The 20,122-nt window shown below is 61.1% G+C and overlaps 1 protein-coding gene across 6 annotated transcripts in view; it reads right to left on the reverse strand.

The window, feature by feature from the left end:
• Window positions 1–298: 298 nt before the first annotated feature.
• BAIAP2 (BAR/IMD domain containing adaptor protein 2) overlaps window positions 299–20,122 on the reverse strand; it is a 63,838-nt gene continuing 44,014 nt past the window's right edge. Inside the window, exons 7-15 of one of the 6 annotated variants that reach the window (XM_052658053.1) lie at window positions 16,362–16,514; window positions 13,433–13,657; window positions 13,085–13,286; window positions 12,231–12,432; window positions 11,215–11,283; window positions 10,707–10,869; window positions 8,886–8,920; window positions 6,389–6,436; window positions 299–1,066 (exon numbers count right to left, since the gene is read on the reverse strand). In XM_052658053.1, the coding sequence (XP_052514013.1) occupies window positions 6,409–6,436; window positions 8,886–8,920; window positions 10,707–10,869; window positions 11,215–11,283; window positions 12,231–12,432; window positions 13,085–13,286; window positions 13,433–13,657; window positions 16,362–16,514 (1,077 nt within the window). In that variant the 3' untranslated portion in view covers window positions 299–1,066; window positions 6,389–6,408. Of the gene's footprint in view, window positions 1,067–1,890; window positions 4,776–6,388; window positions 6,437–6,791; window positions 8,272–8,885; window positions 8,921–10,706; window positions 10,870–11,214; window positions 11,284–12,230; window positions 12,433–13,084; window positions 13,287–13,432; window positions 13,658–16,361; window positions 16,515–20,122 lie in introns of those variants that run through there. The other 5 variants (XM_052658054.1, XM_052658051.1, XM_052658052.1 and 2 more) reach the window with 5 other exon arrangements.

The raw sequence follows: 20,122 nt of genomic DNA on the forward strand, positions 1-20,122 counted from the left end.
GCACCTGTGCACCCTCACCTTGACCATCTGTCTTAGGACTTTGCCTCACTCCACCTGGCCCGCCTCCAGCTTCCGCCAAGTGAGAGACCTCCGGAGCGCCCCCCAACCCCAATCCCGGCTTTGTGTTCTGGGGTGTGGGCAGGCTGAAGGTGGTGCAGGGCTCCTAAGCACCTCCTTAGAGGGTCTGGGAGGTGAGCGAGCGCTGCCTGGGACATCTCCTGACGTAAGGACTGCTGTCACCAACGTGGTTAGCTTGGCTGTATTTCAGCCTCAAACGTCAAATACCACAGACCCAGAAAGGTTTCTAAAATCTTGTATTTCAGCTGAAATAGGGAAGCAGCCAGGGCATCAATGGGGGAGGCCCACCCAGGCCAGGACGCACACAGCTTGGGGACCCAGGCCACAGCACTGATCTCCCTCCTTGGGGCCAGGGCGGAGAGGCGGGCCCCTGCAGCCATTTCTGGGTGGGAGTTCGGGTATGGGCAGGGAGAAGCCCCCCAGACTGCCGGTGGGCACACGGAGACCCAGCAGAGCCCCAGGCAAGAGTCTGCCAGGAGGTGCGCGTCCTTAATAAGTCCGTCTTCTGAGACAAAGGGGCCGGCCCGCCCCTCCCCGCGCCCTTGTGTCCTGCCTGCAGGCACGCACAGGTGAGTGGCCTCATGATTGACCGGATAGGGGCTCCCCTTCAGCTACAAGCCGATGGGATGGCGTTCTGGGCACCCTGGAGGCTCCCTGGCCCACACAACAGACATGCCTGATCCGAAAGGTTGGCCCCAGGGCCCGGGGCCAGCCCCCCTCATTCTCCTCAACCACGGCCCAGGTGCCACCTCCTGACCCTGTGGGGAGAGCCAGGGTTCAGCCCAGGCCAGACTGAGGTAGGGGCAGAGGGTTTGGAAGGAGGGAATTCTCTAACAGGGAATAAGCTGATTGTAACAAAACAGGTTGCAGGGCGGGGCAGGGAAGGGGACCCACAGGCAGTGGGCGCAGACGCGGCGGTCAGCTGAGGAGCGGGGCAGACCTGTCGTTGGTCACTGTCGGCTTTAGCTGGACGCTGGCGAAGGGGTTCCTGAGGAGAGGAGAGAAGAGCCATTTCAGTGGTTTTCAGGAGAGGTGCTGCGTGCTGCCCTAGGCTGTGGACAGCACCAACCCCCGCCCAGAGGTCAGCCTCCCAGCTCAGAGCTGGGATGGTGGAGGCCCCGCCTGCAAGGCCAGCTGAGCCCCAGCGCACCACCCTCTGCTCCCAAACCTGTCCTGCCTCGAACCACAGGCCCTCCCAGGACAGGGCGGGTCAGCGTGGGGGGCCCTCTGCTCCTTCCACATGCACCCCAGTCCTCTCTTTGTGGCCCGAGACAGCCCCCTACGAGCTGCATCCGAGCTCAGCGTGCAGAACTTCCCCAAGGCCCAGTGTCCCCCCCACCCGCCTGAGCAGCAGCTGAGCCCGTCTGCAAGGACACGGCCATTGACACACAGATAGCTCAGCAGAGGACACAAGCCCGGCCCATGCGTCCCGGGGGCTTGGAGTGGCCGGTCCCACACCCACATGACAGACAAGGCGCAGGCGGTCGTGGCGAAGGGGCTGGCAGGGGGGACGCCCACAGCCCCTGCGGAGGGGCTGACCGTCTCCTCAGAGAGGAGCCGTTCCACCCCTGGGTGCCGAGACGGCGGCTGACGGACAGACAGATGCGCCAGGGCAAGGGGCTGAGACACAACGAGAGGAGTGCAGGGTGGGGCCGGCGTCCGGCCTCGAGCTCATGGAGGCCTGTCCTCCTCGGGCTCCCAGTGGGCTCGGAGGACCCCGCCCGGGCGGGGACAACAGGACATCAGGCAGCCCCGGGGCGACAGCACGGACAGCACGGAGGACACGGAGGGCTCGGCACGAGCGGAGCCGTTACCTGGGGTGGGGGTGGCCTTCGGCGCGGCCGGGTGTCCGTGGGAGCTGGGCAGGCACTCCATCCAGGTGCCCAGGAAGAGCACGAGGAGGGGCACCCTCGTGTGTGGCTGAGGACCCGGCACTTTCTGAAACACTGAGGCACACTGGACTTAGCTGTTTAAAGGTCAACTAGGGAGAAGAGGCTGACGCAGCAAAGCATGGCTTCCGCGTCTCCAAGACACTGCCCGACAGCTGGCAGCAACCACGTCAGCCTCGGTTCCACCCCTGCCTTGGCGCATCTGCACCCAGCTGGTGGGGCCGTGGGCTCCCTCCCTCAGGGCCTCTCTCTGGTCTTCTTGGTTCTGGTCTGTGCAGATACGCTTCGGGCAGGGACCGCCTGGCGGTTCTGCTATGACCAGGGTCATGGCCCCTGGGACAGGGTGCAAGGCAGCCATGGGGGCTGCTGCCCTGATGGGACTCTGGTCCTGGAGGGCTCTATGCCCTTGGCTGTCCCCAGCCAGGGTCAGGGCAGGCAGTCCCGGGGGGCCTAGAAGTGGGGTAGGTTTGTCCATCCAGAGCTGGGGACCCAGCAGAAGTGGGGACCCAGAGAAGGGAGGATGGCACGCGTGCTGATCAGAGTGGGAGGCAGAAGGGGGCACTGGCCAAGTGTGTCCCGACACACCTGCAGTCTCATCAGAAAGGGTTGGTGACCAGCCTTGTGTAAATTAGCGAAGTCAGAATGCACCCTTACACTCTATACAAAAACAAAACTCAAAATGGTTTAAAGACTTAAATGTAAGACATGACACCATCAAACTCCTAGGAGAAAACATAGGCAAAATATTCTCGGACATAAATCATACCAATGTTTTCTTAGTCTCCCAAGGCAACAAACAATAGCAAAAACAAACCAATGGGACCTAATCAAACTTACCAACTTTTACACAGAGGAAACCATAAACAGACAACCTACGGCCTGGGAGAAAACATCTGCAAATGATGTGACTGACAAGGGCTTAATTTCCAAAATATACGAGCAGCTCATATACCTCAACAACAAAAAAGCAGCCCTACCAATAAATGGACATAAGACCTAAGTAGACGTTTGTCCAAAGAAGACATACAGATGGCCAAGAGACACGAGCAAAGATGCTCAACATGACTAATTATTAAAGAACTGCAAATCAAAACTACACTGAGGTACCAACCTCACACTGATCAGAACGACCATCATTAAGAAGTCTATAAACAAATGGTAGAGTGGGTGTGGAGAAAAGGGACCTCTCCTACACTGTTGGTGGGAAACTGGTGCAGACACTATGGGAAACAGTATGTAGAGTTGCCCTGTGACCCAGCAATCCTGCCCCTGGGCATCGATCCTGAGGAAACGGGAATTCAAGAAGATAAACGCGCCCCTATGTTCACAGCAGTACTATCCACAATAGCCAAGACACAGAAAAACCTAAACGTCCACTGACAGATGAATGAAGCAAAAATGATTATATACATAATGGAATATTACTCAGCCATAAAAAAGACCGGAATAATGCTATTTTGCAGCAACATGAATGGACCTAGAAATTATACTAAGTAAATCAGAAAGACATCCTACGATACCACTTATATGTAGAATCTAAAAAATGATACAAATGAACTTACCTACAAAAGAGAAACAGACTCACAGAGAACAGGTGTGGTTGCCAAGGGGGAGGAGGGGTGGGTCTGGAGTTTGGGATTAACAGATGCAAATTATTATTTATAGAATGGATAAACAAGGTCCTACAGTAGTGCAGGCAATCATATTAAGTATCCTATGATAAACTATCAGAAAATAATATAAAAAAGAATGTACATGTATGTATAAATGAATCACTTTGCTGGATGACAGAAATTAACAGCACTATAAATCAGCTACACCTCAATTTAAAAACCGGAAGGACTGGTGGCAAATCCACACTGTCACCTGCACCAGGAAGATCTTCCCCAAGGGGATGCCCAGCTCTCAGTCACACTGTCTGTGTTTCCTCCCCCAAAACAGTGTGGCCATGGAAGCGTGTGCTGTGTACACCCTGCAGGGTCAGAGGAAGCAGGCGGCGGCTGCAATTGCTCCAGGCCTCTGGGGCAACTCTCTCCTGCAAGCCCTGGCCAGAGACTCTGGGGTGGGACACCCTTACCCTTTAGCACCAGGGGAAAGGGCGAGGCCCCCATGGGTGCCCACTACCTTTCGGAACATTCTGTGAAAGAACAAGCTTATAAGCCACTCCGAGGAGGACACTTTAGTGACCCAGGGTGGGTGGCTGGGGTCAACGCTAGGATGACAAAACAGGACAAGATTTGGACTGAAGCCACTGTCGATCCTCCTGTCCTGCAAACATCTGTCACGGCCAGGGGCGGATGCCGGGGCCAGTCAACAGCGGACCACCCAGACACAGAACAAGCGCTTCTTAACCCAAACGGGAGACGTCGGTGTGCGCGAGGGTCAGAGCTGTCAGGGTGCTGGGGCTCCTCCCCCAGGGAGGGCCACGAGGCACTCTGGCAGAGGACCAGGGGCTGAGCTCTGTCCCCCTCCTGAGCAGAGACATAGGGACAGCGGCAGCTTTTCCACGGAATCCATCTGTCGTCTTGGATGCGGGCAGGCCTGAAGTCCTGGGTGTGGTGAAGGCAGGAGCGAGCCAGGCCCCCTGCCCTTTGTCCCCTCTTCCCAGTCCTCTGCAGACCCCCTGGCCTGACAGGGTGGGACCCTTGCAGCTGAGCAGCGTTAGGGTCCAGCCTCCCGAAGACGTTCGTCACTGAGGATTTGGGGGAGTCACCTTTGGTTATCTTCTGAATCCACTTCTTGAATGAGAAAGGGGGTGGTTCTGAGAACACCTGGGCAGCGCGAAGTGTGGCTTGTATCCTGGAACGACTCCAGAGCAGAGAAGGCACGGAGGGCAGTTACAGCACGTATTTCAACTTGCGCCCAGACCTTTTCCTCTTACAACGTGTCTTCCACACTTCAGAACGTCGGCCCTTCTGGACTTGACTTGGTCTCCTCCCCAGAGCTGTAAGCTTGGGCAAAGCTGAGCAAGGTCCCGCAACCAACCAGAGGCGCCTTGTGACACCCCTGCCCCGGGAGAACCATCCGAGGATAGGCCGCGGCCAGCGTGCTGTGTGCTCCCCAGCCCACTGTGCTCCTGGGGCTCTGTTCCAGGCAGGGGCCACGCCAGCCTCCCTGGGCCTTCACCCCCTTCCAGTACCTCCAGGGGATGAGACCCACTGGGCCCTGATAACTCAGAGGGACCACAGGGGCAGCAGAGGTGGGGGTTGCTCGGCTGGGGGGCAGGAGATGCAGGTGTCTCAGAGCACCTCGTAAAGGGAGGGACAGAGGCAGAGGAGAAGGATAGCCCAGGTCATTCATGCTAAGCCAGCGTCAAACTGATTTCCCCCCACACCACAATCTGAGGAGCACTTGTCTCCAGAGAATCACACTGCAGCTCAAGAGAAGAGCAGCAACATCAATAAACACCAAAAAACTTATAACCCTGGTGGTTCAGTAGTTAGGACTCTGCACTTCCATTGCCAGCGGCCTGGGTTTGATCTCTGGTTGGGGAACCAAGATCTCACAAGCCACGCAGTGTGGCCAAAACCAAACCCAAAACGAAACCCAACAAAGGTAGCCAAGAAGAGGGAGGGTCCAGGCCCTGCTGGAGTGGCCCAGATGCCCACAGGGAGGTCAGCATCACGGTGACTCTCAAGGGGGTGAAGGGACCACCATCTTGGTAAAGGGCTATGTGTCAGCTTCACACGGCAGTCTTCCCAGGGAGCGGGGCTGGGGTGGGATGGGGAGAGCAGCACTGCTCTGACCCAGGCACAGGCACCCAGAGCAGTGGGTTCTCCCCACCCGGCTGCCAGTGCTTGCTTTCCAGAGGCGCCAGGGAAAAGACCATCACCAGGTGGGAGTTGGAGGCGGCCACTGGGGCTGAAACTGGAAAGCCTGACATAGCCCCTCGGGCACTTTGGGGCAGAGGAGAGGTGAGCGTGGGCACAACGGGCAGCAGAGCCACCGCCTGCTGGGCAGAGGCGTGTGCCTGCTCCCCCCACATGCCTGTGGCTCTCTCCACAGCCATGGCAGTCCCCAGACCCGTCCTGGTCTCCCTAGCCCTCAAGGGGCTTTGATACTCACCAGCCCAGGAGCCAGCCAGGCCAGGTTCAGATCCATGCCCAGAGACTGGTCTGAAGGGCACTCAGCCCAAGGAGCCCAAAGCCAGCCTGGCAGCTGATCACCAGGCTCTACCCCGATTGTGGCCAAAGCACCCAGCAGAGGCACAGGGAACCCAGACAGAGGGGCAGGCCAGACCCGCCAGCTTCCAGAGAGAGGAAACCCGAGAGCCCAAGGACAGGTCCAAGGGAAGCGAAGGCCGGAGCCGAGAGCAGAGGCAGGCTCAGCAGACCCCGGACCCCGCCCTGGCCCAGGTCAGAGGGTCTCCGGAGCTGCTGGGAACATAGGCTGACCAGCACAAGAAAACCGGGGCAACTTACTAACTCTAGTCAGGGGCTGCTCAAAATCTGGCCACTTCCACATCGGCACTGCAAGGAAACACAAGGGTTGGTTGGTGCGGGTAGAGCGGCGGGGAGTGAGGGCTGAGGATCCCGAGGATACGCAAGCTGGATGGAGGATGGGGGCTCCTGGCAGTTGGGCACGCTGCCTGGAGCCAGAACCACCGAACGCAGGGCGGAGCTGGTTGTCCAGCCCCGGGAGGGTGACCCGGGGTCAGGCCCACGCAGCTCTCACCGGAGCGGGGGCCTCCCCGGCTGTGCCCAGGGAGAGCCATGTGGACCAACACTATCTGCACCTTGGCTATTCTGTCGGCAAGGTGGCCAGGCTTGCACGAGGCCCAGAAGCACGCAGCGGGGCTGGAAGGAGGCGCCACACTCGATTAGATGCAATAAATAAAACTTTTATTCAAACAACTGCAGTACAGGGCACAATTCAGATTAAAAAAAAAAAAGGGAAAGGAAACAGGAAAAATATTTTCAGCACTTTACATCTTCATACAAGTTTTGCAGTTTTGTGTCTACATTCATCCATTGAGCATGGAATCCCCTGGATTTGAGATCTTTTAGCAAAATTAGAACACCAACATAGAAGGTTCCTTTTTTTTTTTTTTTTTTTTTACAAAGGTCCGTGTTCTGGCTTTGTTTTCTCCTTAAATTATAAAACAGGGTCTGTCTGCGTCTTGAGCTGCTTCTCTCACACACGCTACCAGGCACGTCCTAGTCCACGGGAGGGGGCAGGAGGGTTTGGCTAAACCACATCAGAAAAAGGAGCGTCCACAGCTTCACCGGGGCTCCCGCGGTGGGAAGGGCAGAGCAGCTGCGCCCTCGCTCACTTCCCAGATTCAAGGCGTGAAGAGGCAAAACCAGTAGCCACTCAGTCCAGCGTGTCTGCTTCTGAAGCCACCGAGACACACAAAGAGACGAGAGCGTTTAGGGAGGATGCGGCGGGGTGCCCAGAGCCGCCCTCGCTCCGTCACAGGCTGGTTAAGAGAAATGATTTCCAGAACACGTGGGGGCGGGGGTGGTCTCTGGAGGTCTTTGGAATGTCCGAGTGCGGCCGGGCCCCCTCCCCGCCAGCGCCCTGTGCGGTCGCAGCCATGGTGCCCAAGGCTGGCACCGCGCTCTGGTCTGCACATTGTTCAGTGGCGTCGGGACCAGGGAGCCGTCAGGGGCCCGGCCTGGCAGGCAGGCGTGCGGGGCCGGGGCCTCCCTCACAGGAGCGGCCAGCTTCCTCAGGAGGCTCCCCCGGCTCGGCCCCAGCCCCTCTCTGGGTGCAGCCTGGCAGGGCGCCCCGGGGTCCAGAGCCTCTCGGAGCCCGCAGCACCCCCTCTCCCGACACAGGTGCCAGTGTGCGCAGGGGTCGGGTGTGAGATAACAGTGCGTACACCGGAGTCCATGCATGTCTGTTTTTGTTTTTCAGGAAAAAAAGAAAAAGTCCTTTTCCTGTTTTTCATCTTTTTGTTGTTTTTTTTTTGGCTTTTTTGAATTTTTCTTTTTCTTCAAACTTTAGACCTGGCTCATGGTGAGCCTTCAAAGAGGGACAGCGCGTCATGAGCACGGCGGTGGAAGGGGGACTGCGGCGAGGACGCCCCGCCTGGCGGGACGCGCGGGGGCGGGTGTGTAAACACGGGGAGCGGATATGGGGCAGCACCATGGACCCTGGGGGATCAGAGTCTGGGGTCACCAACCGAAAGGCGGGGAGGGGGCAAGTGGGAAAGAAAAACGACCCAGGAAGACACCGACGAGAGCGGAGGAGGAGACCGATGGAGACCAGACAGCCCGGGGGGCAGGGGGGCGGCGGGAGCTCTTCTGAGCAGCTGCCCGGTCAGCGTCCTCACACTGTGGACACCAGCGTGCCGCTGCCGCTGTGAAACAAAGCACAGGACGCTGCCGGGCCGCACGCCTCCCCGCGGCCGGCCGCCTGGCCCTAGGGAGTGGGGCAGGAGACCCCAGGGCCAGGGCGCAGCCCAGCTCCTGGCCAAGAAGAGATGCCTGGACGCCAGGAAAGAGCCGGGCCACGAAGCAACCAGGCCAAGGGGTCACGCAGCGGTGGTGGGCAGCCCAGGGGCCTCCCCAGGAGAGGAGAGACCCGAGAGGGGCTGCAGTGGGTCCCTGGCTCCAGCCTGGGCACAGGGCCAGTCCTGGCTCCCACTCACCCACAAGGGGAGCATGAAGGCAGCTCCGGGAGGGGCCTCTTTCCCCATGAGGCGATATCCAGGGACCCCCGGCTGCTGCCAGGGGTCAGGGCACCCTGCACTGAGGGCCCTGCCCTACGGAGCAGACTGGGGAGGGCACAACGGGGTGAGGGTCAGAGACCAGGCACCCCAGGCCCCGCTCACTGTCTCAGAGTGGAGACACTGTGGTCTCCAGCCAGGCTCCAACCGAGCAGGCCTGGGAGAGGGACCACCCGACTCCAGCTTCCGGTGGGACGGCTCCCCACCGCCCACAGCTCCCGAAGACGAGTCTGAAAATCTCTTACCTGCTCACAGCCCGCGCCCCATAATCATCCAGACCCTGGTGAGGAAAAGACAGAAAGCGTCAGGCTGGGGAGCCAGGGGCTGAGGCGGGGTCTGCAGGACAGGGGTCCCTCCTGACCCCAGGGTGTGTGATGCTGCCTGCGGCTGAGGACACGAAGTGCCCCTCCCACCCCCAGCAGGGCCCTCCCCGATTCACAAGGATGCTTCCTTATCTGGCCAGTGGCCAACGGAGAGCTCACACAAGACAGGTCACCTGATGACCTCCTTCCGCACATGTTCCCTGTGGCCCTTAGCCGTGAGGGTCATGTGATGAAAATCCCGGCATGTGAGGGCTTCCTGGAGAACCCAGAGCCTGAAACCGTGGAGGGTGGAGTGGAGGGTGGGATCTGGGTGGGGAAGCTGGGCTGGCAGAAGCTGATGCAGGGAGGGCAGCCTGCCTCATGCAAGCCTATGCTGGACCCTGGGCCAAGCGTCCCCCTGAGCCCCAACATTCCCACTGTAGCTGCCTGGCCCCAAAGAAGCTGCTGCCCCAAAGCCACTGAGGGGTACTGGGGACACCTTCCTCCACTCTCTCAGCTCCAAAACCAAGTCCAAAGACTGGAATGCAAGAGCAGCAAGCAGAGGTCAGACCCCTCCAGGCCTGGCCAGCTGTGCCATGCGGCCTGGGTAGGGCTGGAGAGGGACTGGGGTGTCTCATAGCTCAGCAGGTGGGCCCCGTGACCCCTGAGGTGCCACAGCTCCCCCAAGGCTGGATCCGCCTCACCCTCCCTGCTGTTCGCCCTGACCCAGCCTCACTATCTCCAAAATGTTCCATCCAAAGGCCCAGCCACACCACCCACCTCGCCCCACTCACCACCTAAGTTGTCTCAAATCACGTGCTCACTGTGCCTAAATCATCAGTTCCCTAAAGACACCCTGGACACCTCATACGGTGCGCACCAGCTGAGCCCTCCTCGTGGCAGGGAGGGGTGGGTGAGGCCGCTCATGACAGCCACCAGCCACGGACATCTGGACAGGGCGAGTCGGCCACCACGTACCCAGAGCCCTTCCCTGCCTTGCCCACTTCTGATGGCACACTGTCAACATGGGAGGCCCCCGGGAGCATCCCCACCCCCCGTTGTTGGGTCAACTCTCTGTCTGCCCAAATTCTAGAGAAACAGGAGTTCTCTTTGATTCCTCTCCCCTGACCTGGGTCCCCTGGTCCCCCAGGTGGAGTGAGGCCCTGACCTGGAGACCAGCATGGAACAAAGTTGCTGGCCCCTGCCCACCATGCCACCACAGCAAATGTCCTGGAAGTCTGGGCCCTCTCCAGCCCATGAGCTCCCCAGCAGAGCTGTGGGGACCGTCCACACTCACATCATGGGCCCACCTTGACCTGAAGACCACCCTGCACTGGAGGACCCGCTGGGTACCCAAGCCTTGATCTTCCCCCTCTGGCTCCCTGGTTCCAGGTAGGCTGACCACACATGCCTGGTCCTGCCTCCTAAGAGCCCAGACGCATGCTAACTAGAAGGTTCTGGTCACATCTCAGGCAGAGACAGGGCACTCAGCCACGACTGCAGGAGCTTCCTGGGTCTCAGGGAAGGGGCTTCTCCTCCCAAGAGGCGGCGTCCAGAGTGATCCCCAGGCTGGGGGGAGGGCAGACAGAGGGGTTACCGCGCTTCTCTGGAGCCCTGAGACTATAGCGGACGCTGGGCTGTGATCCCTGAGCAGATCACTACAGGGGTGTGAAGGCCAAATCCAAAGCTCCAGAGCACCAGGCCTTTTGGTGGAGGCACCCTGAACCCGCCCACCTACAGACCCCGCCACGGCCCCGCACTCACCTGCGAGAACGCGGGCACGGCCACGCTATAGGGCCTCTGCTTGAAGGTGCCGGCTGTCTGGGTGGGGAAGGCCCGGGAGGATGTCCCGTAGTCGGGGGGCGGGAGGGCCAGGTCCTCCTTGTCCAGGAGATTACCCGTGCTGCTGCTCTTGCCCTGCTGCAGGCTGCGGGGGTGGGCAGGGCGGTCATCCGGGCCCACCTGGGCCCCCTGCTTCCCTTGGCCCCACAGGAGGGCGGAATGGAAGACAGCAGTGATGCTGCCTGGGTGGGCCTGGGCTTCCCCCAGCCCCCACCCCGCCCCCTCTTAAGAGGAGAGTGTGAGGCATGCCAGGGTGGTAGGGGGAGCCCAGTTCACCCTTGCAACTGTCTTGGGTGAGCCCCCGCCCCACCCCACACAGCTCTCAGACACCTCCACCCCTCACAGCACCTCCACACCCCTGGACCCAAGGGTCTCAAACGTGCAGCCCCTGCCCCGAGCTACAGGCCACCTGCCCCGTCAGCATGCTCACCTCATGTGCAACCTGTCCCCGCCATCGTTGTCTAGGACTCGGGTGTAGGAGAAGGGAAACCAGCCCCGCCTGGAACAGGAGGCCCCGTCAGAGTGCGTCAGCTGGCCCCAGGTCCCACCCGTTCCCCCGCCCAGCTGCACGCATCTGAGGAGGGGGCACAGCAGGGGCTGTAGGTAGGCGGGTTCAGGGTGCCTCCACCAAAAGGCCTGGTGCTCGGGAGCTTTGGATTTGGCCTTCACACCCCTGCACACACTCCAGGGAGACCAGGAGACCCCACTGGAGCATCCATCCAGCTCTGAGCCACCCTGCCCTGGACAGGAGTGGGGCTGTGGGTGAGCGAAGGTGCCAGGACCGAGCAGGGCTCTAACTTCTTCAACAAACAGGATGGGATTCCTGGCTCAGCTCCACATGACTGCAAAGCCACAGCCCCAACAGGAGAGGCTGCCTGGAGCCCCCATGGGAGGGTGCCCCTTGGCACTCAGAGCTCCCGACCCAGGGTGGCGCTTGCCAGGAGGCCAGAGCCAAGCTCAGCCCAGTCTCTCCCTTCCTGGTGGAGGCAGGCTGATTCTGCCCCGGGCAGGGGTCTCTCAGCCCACCAAAAGACACACGCACGATGGCGGTGGGTGGTGGGGGCAGTCGGAAGGGACAGCCCCTGACCTGGGCAGCTTCTGGCTGAGCGAGAGCCAGGCGTTGGCATAGCCTCTTGGCAACAGGTGTCAAACTGAGCTGTGAAGGTGTGGCCCGTGACTCAAGGCCACTTCTAGAACCCTCACAAGGGTGGCTCACGTGCACAGAAAGGCTCTGGGGTGGAAGGCTGGCTTCTGACTGGGAGGCCACGCGCACACGTGGGATGCCGGGCTGAGTCAAGGGACATAGAAGTGAGGGCTGGTGGGGGCCTGCGGCCACGTCTGTCCCTCCTAATGGACCTGTGGGACCTGGATAATCGGTCTGGAGGAGGACCCAGAGCCAGGACGCAGGGACCCGGGTCAGGAGGCTGACGCCCCCGCCAGACTCACATCTTGGTCTTCTCGCTCTCGCCGTAGTGCCAGCCGTCTCGGGCCTCGGGCACCAGCAGGGTGATGAGGTCGCCCTCCTTGAAGCTCAGCAGGGTGCTGTTGTCCCCGGCCGCATGGGAGAAGATGGCCTTGACCCGCATGCGGCCGTTGCGCTCCAGGCCAGCGGCCATGGAGCTCGAGCGCGGCAGGGTCTTGTTCTCGGCTGCCAGGAACGTCAGGGCAGGTGTGAGGGGGAGCTCCACCGCACGCGGGAAAGGGCGTGGTCACCCTCCTGTCAGCTCAGCTGTCCGACCGTAGGACGCTCGGAGCCCCCAGGTGGGCCTGGAGGTGGGCGGCCCACCCTCATGGATGACTGCCAGGCCTCCAGGGCTGTCTGGCTCAGACTCCGGAAGGGGCTGGGAGCTAGGGTGCGTGTGGATGTGGCCTCTGACCCGCCGCTCATTAGCTGGGGCAGTTCTCTGGGTCTTAGGCTCAGCTTTCCCATCTGCTAATGGGGAGACCCTCACAGGCCAAGGCCCACTGGTGGGGCTGCCGGAGGGGGAGTGCTGTCCATGGCAGATGGGCTGGAGGCAGGGCAGGGAATGGTCCTACGGTCAGCAAAGTGCCCTCCAGCGTCACCCATCAGCTCCTGTCACCGGCTGAGCTGCTGGCGTCCCGGCACCGCCCTGCCCTACCACACTCACTTCACAGGAGAGCCTGTCAAACTCAAGGATCCGGGATGGAAATCTCAAAGCGGTCCCCAGGGTGCTGCACACACGTGTGCCTGTGAGCCTCTGGGCTCCCCCCAGCCTCCCCTCAGGGATGCCGTGACTGCTGTGGGCCGGGTGGGCCTGGGGCCCCAGTGGAGCGCTTACTGGTGGCGTAGCTGTTCTTGGGCGCCACGCTTTTGCGCACGGGAAGCGTGTTGGAGTAGGAGTCACTCAGTTTGCTCTGAGACTGCGGGGGAGACGTGGACTTGGGCTGGGCAGCCTTGCGGTCAGCCCATGGGTTGTAGTCCTCGCTGTCTGGGCCCGAGACGCCGTTCATGACGGGTGCATTCTCCTGGGCAGACAGCCGCTGTTGAGAAGAGGTGGCGTGGGTGCAGTGTGGCAGGAGGGCCTGGGCCCGGCAAGGCCCCCTCTTAGGGCACCCCAGGATGCCAACCACCAGCACCAAGGGGAACCATCCCCACACCCACAGAACTTTCTGAAGCGAGGACTTACCCCCACAAACGGGGCCAGTTCGGGGGGCACTGGCAAGGGCTTGGCCCCCGGAATGGGGTCTGAGATGACCAGGCTGGACTTGGAGGCCGACAGGCCGCTGGGGAGGACGGAGCCGTTGCTGTTGCCCATCTGCTGCATCAGCTGCACGGCGCGGTCGGGGATCTTGTTGGGGTCGGCGCAGGCCTGCTGCCATAGCGGCAGCTTCTGCGCCAGCAGCTCCTTGCCCTAGAGTGGAGGAAGCCGAACAGGGTGGGTGTGAGGGCCAGCCTCAGGCTCCCGCAGCCGGGGGGCTTCCCCGCAGGGCTGGGAGAGGCCAAGGCTTGTAGTCCACCTCACGGACACAGCCCCTCGGCTCCCAGATGGCACCAGGCGGCTCCTGAAGAGACACACCCAACCCCAGGTGGGCACACCTGGCTGGGGCTGCTCTTCGCCAGGTGGGGTGCCTCAACCAGGTGAGCCACCTCTAAGTCCCTGACTCCCGACCTGGGAAAGGGGCCGGATATGGTACAGCATGCCCCCCAGCTGAGAGACCCTCAGAATGAGGTCAAACCAAGGCCTGACCCAAGAGGGGCTTCCCCAGGGGCCTGAGGGAGTTGAAAGAACAGGGGCCCACATGGTCAGCCATGGAACAGGATAGGCTCTTTGTGGTGAGGTACCAGGAAGAGTGCTGTTCAGGTAGACTTGAGGGCCAGGAAACCTCACAGGGACAGAGAGGGGACTGTGGGGAAGGGACAGAGCTGCCCAGGGCCCAACTGCGGTCCACGCTCCCCCCTCCCAACCCAGGGGCCCTCGAGCCCAGCTGTCCCTCCAGTGTGCTCTGGGGTCTGCCCAGGACACAGGGGGCTAGAGGGCACAAGGGCCTGATAAAGCATGAGGAAGCCCCAGGCCTGACCAGGCTCCCAGGGTGGGGGTGTGGCCAAAAGCAAGACACTAGCCTGAGACCCCCTGCAGCCCATTCAGGGGTCCCGGATCCACGGCATGGACACACTTAGGGCCCTGGAGACGGCTCTGCCTCCCCTGTCCTAGCCCTCTGGCCAAGGCGGGCTACCCTCCCTGCGACATGTGATACAACTGTGTTTCCATGCAGATCCCAGACCCACCTTGGGTGGAGCTTAGGGCAGTCAGGGTCTCCAGGACCTTGGACGGGTCTGTCCGGCCCTCACTGTCTCTCCTCATTTATCTTCCCACTTCTTTTGGCCTGTGTCTGGGGCAGGGAGGTGGCGCCCACATGGGAAAGCTGGGGGATGCTGGACAAATAGCCCTTCAGAGCAGGCCAGGGCCCCTCCCCCAACTTCTGGTTTAGTTCTGGGGCCAGCAGACCCCTGCATGAGGGCTGGCTGCTTATCTGCATAGAATGTTTAACTGGAAAACAGCCAGGGCAGTTGGCTTACATGTCAGTGGCCACATTCCCTGTGCACTGGCCCAAACTGAAGACACTTACAATCCACCCTCTGGCTGAAAGGAACAGTTGATGGGTCTGGGCTGGTGGTGAAAAACTGGGTCAGCAGGAACCCTCACCAACAGGGACAACTCAGGGCTCCCCCTCAGTTGATGGCCCTGTCACTGTCAGGCCTGAACCCAGGCAACAGGGAAATGTTAGCTGCCTGCTGCTAGGAACAGCAGGTGGGGCTCTGCCTTCACGCCCTGGTGCCCCAGACCCGGGGCTTGTGCCTTTCTCAAACCTCCTGGGGGGCTGGGGTTTCTTGGGAAGTCATCTCGCATACACACGATCTGCCCTCCCGCAGGAAACAGAGATGGTGACATCCTGGAAAAGGATGGCTCTCCTGCTTTCCTTTTAGCACGGATGGGTCCACGCTCTCCTAAGCAGCCATAGGGCCCAGTGGCCACCAGAGGGCGCACATGCCTGCCGCGTGGCTGCTGGAGCCGCGTGGGCGCTGCGGTGGCCTTGCCGGAGCACTGCGGCTCTAGCAAGCACCTCCCCGCTGCCAGCCAGCCCTTCAGGCACAGGACCTGAACGCAAAGTCTCACGCGGCGGGGTGGCTCCACCCTGACCCTGCAGAGGACAGAAGGTCCATCACTGTCCTTGCGCTGCACCTGCGGCAGCAGCAGGCCCTCGGGCAGGCCCAGGCAGGTAGGAGCCTCTCCGTGGAGGCTGAGGCCATCTGTCAGCCTGGGGACCAGAAGCTGAGTCAGATCAAACACGTGTGAGGTGCTACCCCCAGAACCCCTTTATGGAAAAAAGGACACAAATGAGGGTCTCCTTGGTTGGCTCGGGCTGCCTAACCACACCTAAGCTCTCAGAACATTCTGGAATGTTCCAGATGACACCTCTGACCCCACTCCAGTTCCTACCTGTGGACTACGGGGAACAGAAGCCCCACTGAAGCTATCTGTTTTTTCAGGGGAGATGTGTCCTCTGGGTGGTGCTGGCCTCGGGGGGCTAAGCTGGCCTCTATAGGGGCTGGTACTGCATGCAGCACCTCCCAAGGAGAAGACCCTCTCAGTGGGCTACTGATGTGAACAGTGAAACTTTAAGTGTTAGTTGTTCAGTCGTGTTCCACTCTTTGCGATCCCATGGACTGTAGCTTGCCAGGTTCCTCTGTCCATGAAATTCTGCAGGCAAGAATACTGGAGTGGGTTGCCATTCCCTTCTCCCAGGGATTTTCCTGACCCAGGGATTGAACCCTGGTCTCCTGCACTGCAAGCAGATTCTTTACTGTCAGAGCCACCAGCAAAGCTTGAGTTACTGGTGTAACTGCTCTCAAAAAAAGCACCTGGCAATTTCTGCTGGGAGTTGTAAAACATCTGCAACCTTGACCTGGTAACTGTCCTTCCAGAACTCTCCTCCTGAGGAGATCGAAAACGCAGTGTTCCCTCATCACAGCTCAAGGTGGGGCACGCCCCCATGTTCCCCAGGGAGGCAGTTTGTGCCAGTGAGGGCCCAGCCCTGTGAAGAGCAAGTACCCACCTTGGAGTGGTAGGCGGCGGAGTTCTTGGCCACGGCACACTGCTTCTCCACCAGGAAGCAGAACCTCCGCCTCTCCTCGGTGAGGGCGGTCTTGTAGCCGTCGGACACGTAGCTCTCTAGCTCACCCTGCTTGCTGCCGATGGCGTCGATGTACTGGGGGTGGGAGAGGCAGATAAGCCCGAAACGGGACAACACCTCATCACCTCCCGTTCTGAGCAGCCCCACAGAGGGGGAGGACACCTCCCGGCCAGCCCACTGGGGTGGGTGCTTGGCCGTGTGACTCACTTTGGCCATGAGGCTATCCCGCTGAGCCACTGCCCCCTGGTGCCCTGGCAGCTGCATGTGTGGGGACCACGTGGCAGACTGCCCGGCGAGGCTGGTGTGGCACCTCCCTCAGACCCCGACACCAACCATAAAGGCCATCCCGATAGTCGGAAGACCAGGACAGCTCAGCTGGCACTGTGCGTTCGAGAATGACTAGTTCACGCGCGAATCCCACGGGGGTGGGCAGAGCGCACAGTTCCATGCTACAGCACACCAGAACACTCTGGTTCTGCAGGATGGAAAGTTCCAGTAACAGTTCCACCAAGACTGGGGGCAGCTGTCCCAGGGAGGCCTGCAGGCCCCCCATGTCTGTGTGCAGCCCCGCCTCTGGGACACAGGAGAGCCTTCCAGCCCCCTCCCTGTCTCCCCTCTCTCCCCCAAGCCCACTCCACGCTCCACAAGGGGCACAGACTCCTCTGTCCTGAACTGGGATCCCTTTCCACCGCGCCGCTGGCTGGGGGGACCAGCCTTCACAGAATCAAGCCCCATCCTCCGGCAGGGGCAGACCCGGGCCACGAGGGGGCGGCCTCCCCCGCCTGACTCACCACCTCCCCCACAGCTCTGACTCAGCATGGGTGGGCGGTGCGGAGCCGGGTGGGCGCAGTGCAGGCTGTTCCTGGCCCCTCCCTGCCCTCCCCCCCACATCGCAGCAGCACGCAGCTGGAGGGCAATCGCCTGCTGGGCGTGGGCCGTCCCCAGCCCTGTCCCTAGCTCAAGCCTCTGCCAGTGTGAGCCTGCCTGCCCAGCACTCTCACCAGGACAGGGACCCTGCTCCCTCTGCACCTGCAGACCACCCTGCCTTCAACACTGAACTCCATTCTCCTTGCCCTGAGAGAGCAGCTTAAATGGGCCTCCAGGTCCCCCACCCTGGAGGAGTCTGCCCTGGCCCTCCTGAGCAGCTGCAGGGCCAGCCAGGCCACAAGGTGTGCCTAACAAAGTCCGAGCAGGAGGGGAGAGGCCCTCAGGGCAGCCCTGCTGGCTGCCTCCACCCCCTGTCCCCAAGCCCCACGTTATGAAACACGTGTGCACCCAGACCTCCAGCCTCTGCCCTTCCAGCCTGCAGAGTGGCTCCTCCAGGAAGCGGGGGAGTCTGCAGATGCAGGGTGCCATGGTGGGCAAGGCCATGCTGTGTGGAAGGACCCCTCAGATGCTGCCCACCAAGGGGCTGGCTCACACCCCAAAGCCCCCACGTGGACAAGAGGCCTGAGGGTGGGAACACCTGCTGGACACAAGGGCCTGGAAGGGACAGGGCTCGCTCAGAGACGGGGACACTGATGCAGGCCCCTGCTGCCCGCGCCCCATCACCTAAACAGCAACCCGGCACCAGACCGAGACCCCCCGAGGGCCTCCGCCCACTCTGCTCCGTGGCTGTCCTACCCGCTCCGGGGGACAGTGGAACATCGGTGTGGCCTTGCAGGCTTCAACCAGCCCTGGACCAAGATGCCTCCCTCAGCCTGCTCTCGAGTACATGGGCTCTCCTGGGCTCAGCTGTGATCCCGAGAGCCCCCTAAGGGGCTTCTAGAGTCTCTGCAAAGCTCTACAAGGGGAAGTTTGGGGTTTAATCCCAATAAAAGCCCCAGCCAGCCGGTCCCTGGGGTTACCACCTCCCACCCTCCTGGGGCGCTGCTCCAGCGCCAGGCAGACCTGGGAGGCAGGGCGGGCTTGGAGTGAAAAGGTTGAGACCCTGAGAAGTCAGCACAGAGCCTCGAGAAGGCAGGCCCAAAGGAGGCACCCACGGTCACCTAAGCAGAGACTTTGGGGGCGGAGGAAGGCACCTCTGTGAGCGGTCACCCCAGGACAGCGGTGTAAACCGGGACGCGGGCCCCCCGGGTCCAGCCACCCTGAGCCCGCTGCTGAGGACGGCTCCTCCTTGCACCGCCCGGCGTCCCTGTCCGTCCTGCAGCCGGTTTCTGGGTTTTCAGGCTGCGGTAACGTCTTTCACCTCAATGTTCCCACTCCCTAGAGGGGAAAGAAACCGGCTCCGGGCGAGCTGGCGCGGGGTGCTGGCCTCATTAGCTGCCTGGCAGCCTCCCGTGCCGGGGGAGGAAGTGGCGGTTTATTTTTAAGATTTCCATTTATTCAAACGAGCCCCAAGATCAGCCAGAAGCAGCTCAGGTCTCAGGCAAGGACCCGGGGGCTCCCGGAGCCACGCAGTGTCTTTCCAGGACCACACCTGCCCAGGATGGGGCAGGAGACACGTCGGCCTGGCTGGGGTGCCCGGCCCAGGAGAGCTGACCCTTCCTCCTCCCCCAGCATCCGGCCAGGACCCAGGCTGCCACTTCTGTCGAGGAATAACTGCCAGCCCTCCTGACCTCCTTCCACAAAGCTGCCTCCTTGCAGAGGGAGGCCACCACTTTGAAGGGCAGACCCTAGAAATCTAGGCTGAGTGAGGAGCTTCGCGTCCAAAGGGGCTGGAGAGGAGGACACCCCAGGCCACACTGGCCGCGGTGGGCAGGGGACATTCCCGAACATGCAGGAGCGCCCACACTCTCTGGGACGGACAGAGGACAGAACGTGCCTCACCCGACAGACCTGAGGAGCTCCAAACAGGCCACAGAAAATGGCCTGAGCCCATCCCTGCTGCAGGCGGGCACCGTGGCCAGGCTCCCAGTGTCCTGCCTCCCCACCCCCCACCCCTGCTCCTGGCTTAGCGGGTGCTATGGCGACGGCACTATAGAAACACCCAGCTGAAAGCATTTAAGACCCACGGAACGCTCCCACTTAGTCACCCTGGGCTGAACAGCCCTGTAATCCGAGAAGACAAAAGTGATCAGGACGCATGTCTCCTCTGCGGAGCGGCCCAGTGACTCAGAACGGGGGAAGGGCGCTCTAGCAAACACCCGGGGCTCTGGTCTCCCTCACCTGATAGGCCACCCAGCTTTCCCATGTTTCTCCAAATTTCTTAGAACCCCCATGTGGTCCCTAACCGCTGCAGCTGGGGAATGACAGTGGGATCCTTGGCCCTCAGCTGTCACTGCCCATAACCATCACTCCAAGGAGACAAGGAGAGAACCCCGGCAGCTGTGATGGACAGAAAGGAACAGCTGGAATGGGATGCCCCCAGCTGCATCCAGTCACTGGGTACATTCTGGGGGCAGCCAGTGGCTTCCCTGGAGCCCGCTGACCAGGCCTGTGTCCCTCTCTGGTCTGATGTACCCTGTGCCCAGGCCAAGAACAGGACGGCCAGCCTTCGGTTCAGGGGATTGTTAAGAATCTCTCTTAAGCACAAGAGCTCCAAGCAGGGCTGGGGACCAGGGCTGAGCACAGGGCAAGTGTGCCCTCCTTCCCGTAGGCCAGCAGGCGGAAAAGCCAGCAGTCAGCGGTATGGGGCATGTGCTGTGGGCACATTCTCAGGCAGAGAGCGCAGTGCCCCTCGCAGGCGACACAGACCTGGGGGCCCAGGCTGCCATTTTCCCGAGAAGGGGCCCACAACCATC

Source organism: Budorcas taxicolor, chromosome 19 (assembly GCF_023091745.1).
Source record: "Budorcas taxicolor isolate Tak-1 chromosome 19, Takin1.1, whole genome shotgun sequence".
NCBI classification, from domain to species: domain Eukaryota; kingdom Metazoa; phylum Chordata; class Mammalia; order Artiodactyla; family Bovidae; genus Budorcas; species Budorcas taxicolor.